This window comes from Sabethes cyaneus, chromosome 2 (assembly GCF_943734655.1).
Source record: "Sabethes cyaneus chromosome 2, idSabCyanKW18_F2, whole genome shotgun sequence".
Taxonomy (NCBI): Eukaryota; Metazoa; Arthropoda; class Insecta; order Diptera; family Culicidae; genus Sabethes; species Sabethes cyaneus.
Genome location: NC_071354.1, coordinates 228,947,607 through 228,950,693, shown reverse-complemented (window position 1 = coordinate 228,950,693; position 3,087 = coordinate 228,947,607). Strand labels below are relative to the sequence as shown.

The 3,087-nt window shown below is 39.8% G+C and overlaps 1 protein-coding gene across 1 annotated transcript; it reads right to left on the bottom strand.

Moving 5' to 3' along the window:
• Positions 1-1,043: 1,043 nt before the first annotated feature.
• LOC128737281 (mRNA turnover protein 4 homolog) lies at positions 1,044-2,176 on the bottom strand. The gene is made up of 3 exons (XM_053831887.1): positions 2,047-2,176; positions 1,572-1,976; positions 1,044-1,508 (listed from the first exon to the last, which is right to left on the bottom strand). Exons 1-3 carry the CDS (start codon positions 2,072-2,074, stop codon positions 1,078-1,080), a joined length of 864 nt encoding a protein of 287 aa, XP_053687862.1. The 5' UTR covers positions 2,075-2,176; the 3' UTR covers positions 1,044-1,077.
• Positions 2,177-3,087: the final 911 nt, after the last annotated feature.

The following is a 3,087-nucleotide window of genomic DNA, read 5'->3' as shown; positions in this document are numbered from 1 at the left end:
CTATTCATTCGTACCTATACACCCATGCACACTCATACATGCATACACATGTATACATGTGCGTGTGTGTATATTTTTCAGTGCTGTGCTGTCCATAATCGCATAACAGCCACAAATTCTATGGCAATCTCATAGAAAATGTCTCGATTACGCAAATAAAGACATCACATCATTTTTAAACACTCGTTCGTTCTAACTAGCGATAAATTTTAATTTTCATGAGTAAGTCAAAATCTCATGAATGGTGGGTAGGATTTGGTTTCAGTTTTCTAGAGAAATTTCTGTGCATACCAGCAATTCATCTAGGGAACTGAGTAAGCCCTCCCGGTGCTTCGGCCCAAACGGATTGAATTTAAAATCAAATCCGTTCGATTTCGCTCCATTCCGCTTTACGAGACACATGCTACACATAAAGCTAAATTATGCAATACTACATACTACACATATATCCAACTTAAACTATAAACATTCTACATGCGGAACTAAGAATTTTTAGGTCGTTTAGCCGAAGTACGCGTCAAACCACCTGCCCATGGGAGGGGGCAACCCCATAGCGCTGTAAATATGATAATAAATTGTACCTACTTTCTTCAGAAATATTGTCGATAATAATTTGCTCTACAATTGCCCCTTACACTACGTATTCAAATTATGTTTCATTGAGGCTTGGTAGTCAAAGGAGCATCTACTGAGTAAAAAACTGAAAATGAAGCCTGTTGCCACACTCAACTTTTTCCAGGTGAACGGTGGAATTCTACCCAAGCAGTGCCTGTAGCTCATGAATCATCCGCCTCTGGCGGTCTTCGCTTTCAGTATGTACTCTACCAAAGATCGCACTCAGCACCTTCCACTCAGGGCTAGATAAAGGTCTCGGTTACAGAAAAGTTGTATTCTGCTCAAGCAGTCATTAGTTGAAATTGTTGTCAATAAATACATTGAGCATTCATACAATCTACCCGAATAAAAAAAAATCAAGAACATTCGGAGGTTCTAGTGTACTATTACAGATACAAAACATTCGAAAAGAAACTTTATCGTAGTTCTTTACGTGCCTAAAACTAAACTTAACCAGCTTAACTAATCATCTTCCTCGTCACTTTCATCATCGTCCTCATCAAGTTCCATTTCTTCATCGTCATCATCATCATCCTCATCCTCACTCATATCTTCATCTTCATCGTCCTCCACCATAGCAGCAGCTGCCTGCTGCTTTTTGGTGGGTTTCTTATCCAAGACTTTTTTCGTCTTTTTTGTCACCTCAATATCCCGCTTTTTAATTTCCTCGAACCCATTCTCCTTGGTGTAACAGCAATTGATGACGACTTTAAACTTTGCCAGAGGTTTTCCCAGAAGCTTTAGCATTCGAGCCTGCTCCGGTGTTAGTACCTTACCTTTCTCGCAAACGGTAAAATCCTTGTACAGCGTTACTATCCCCCGATCCAGTTTGGTTGGCATTCCGAGGGAACGAAGATGTGGCTCGATAGCGTGGGAAAAATCTTCCAACGGACCTAAAACAATACCAGAAATTTAAGTGCTGTACTATAGACAAGCATTATTCCATCAATGCTTACCTTCCTTCAAACGCACCGTCTTTGAAGCCCGGAAACCACTGCGAGCAAACTCGTCCGCCGAGTACGAGTCGAACCAATCCAGTACGGTTTCCTTGGTTTCCGATGTGAACAACAGCCCGCACTGACCGACCATCTGCTCCCGCAGCTGGTCCAAGTCTTTGCCAAGCTTCGGATCATCGTCACCGTCCTCGCTGACAAAGTTCAGCCCCAGTTGCATTACCCGGTTTTTGCCGAAGAAAAAGCGCGAGTTTTTCCATGCCGTTCGGATGTCCTTAAGTTTGCTGTTTCGCATGTTTTGAACCGAGAAGAGGAATATGTTTGCATACTTCTGCCGGCACGCCTGGATGTCTTCGATGATCTGCTGCTTGTTGGACAGACCCTTCCGTTCCGTTTTGGTTAACGAAACTGCGTTTCATACACAGGAAAAGTGTGATTTGGTTAGTCGATTAGAACAATCTCATATAGCATTGCTTACCTTTTTTATCTCGCCTTGATTTCGGCATTTGGATTATGTACAGTAACCGGCTTTTGAATTGTATGAAATTCCTATAAATTAATGTATTTTTAACAAAAATGTTAAATGAAACCAAACCACACGCGATATATATTATTCTATCCGTTGTAAACACACATGGGTGCTCTGACGTTTAGGCTGACAGCATTGGCATGTGCGACTGCCAGCAACTGCGACGTGAACTGCTGCCTGAGCTGCATGCATTTTAACCGGGTGATTCACAATCAAGTTGATCAATCGAGCAGTTTATTCATACACCGAAATTTAACATCAAATTTATTATTGTCAATTGCAAGGAAAATTGTACCATCCAAAGTGCGATATCGCTCATAAAAGTGCTATTTTAGCTTAAATCGTTTCGGTCTCTTCGGTGCACTTATTGCTTGGAAGATAACGAAAAAGTGCGCCGAAGATACCGAAACGATTTAAGCTAAAATAGCACTTTTATGAGCGATATCGCACTTTGGTTGGTACAATTTTCCTTGCAATTGACAATAATTTATAAAAATAGATAAATTAACAAATATTTTATCGCTGGTTCTTAATACCGCGTTAATACCTTCAAAGCACGTGTATTTATTTCACGTGCTTCGCAATAAAAACCAACTTAATATATGCACTCGAAGAAAAAAATCTGACTTCAATAATATTTATGGTTTGGTTTGGTTGAATTTACAATAGAGGTTTTCCGTCAGATCATACCCCTCCTTTTCTTATTTTTTCTCGAAAGTACTCCCAATACGAGTGACAATGCTGCAAAAATATATTTCTTTTGTTGACTCTAGAATTTACTACGATTTTTGAAACAACGCAAATTGCAAGAATGTTGAATTTCTTTTCACCAAATCACGAATGTTGAGTTTTAAAAAATTCGTTTCGGCTGCACTGTTTATCAAAATTTTCAGATTTTCTGGCAAACACTGAACAACAGATTATGACATATGAAGATAGAATTAACAAAAGGGCGAATGTCGCAAGCGTAAACAAACCGAGTGAGGGTTG

What these genes read in the sequence shown, in the direction of transcription:
- LOC128737281 (XM_053831887.1), bottom strand. Translation starts at nt 2,074, where the DNA reads ATGCCGAAATCAAGGCGAGATAAAAAAG. An exon ending in ATCAAGGCGAGATAAAAAAG is followed by an intron (nt 1,977 to 2,046) that starts GTAAGCAATGCT and finishes TATGAAACGCAG; the next exon opens with TTTCGTTAACCAAAACGGAA. An exon ending in GACGGTGCGTTTGAAGGAAG is followed by an intron (nt 1,509 to 1,571) that starts GTAAGCATTGAT and finishes GTATTGTTTTAG; the next exon opens with GTCCGTTGGAAGATTTTTCC.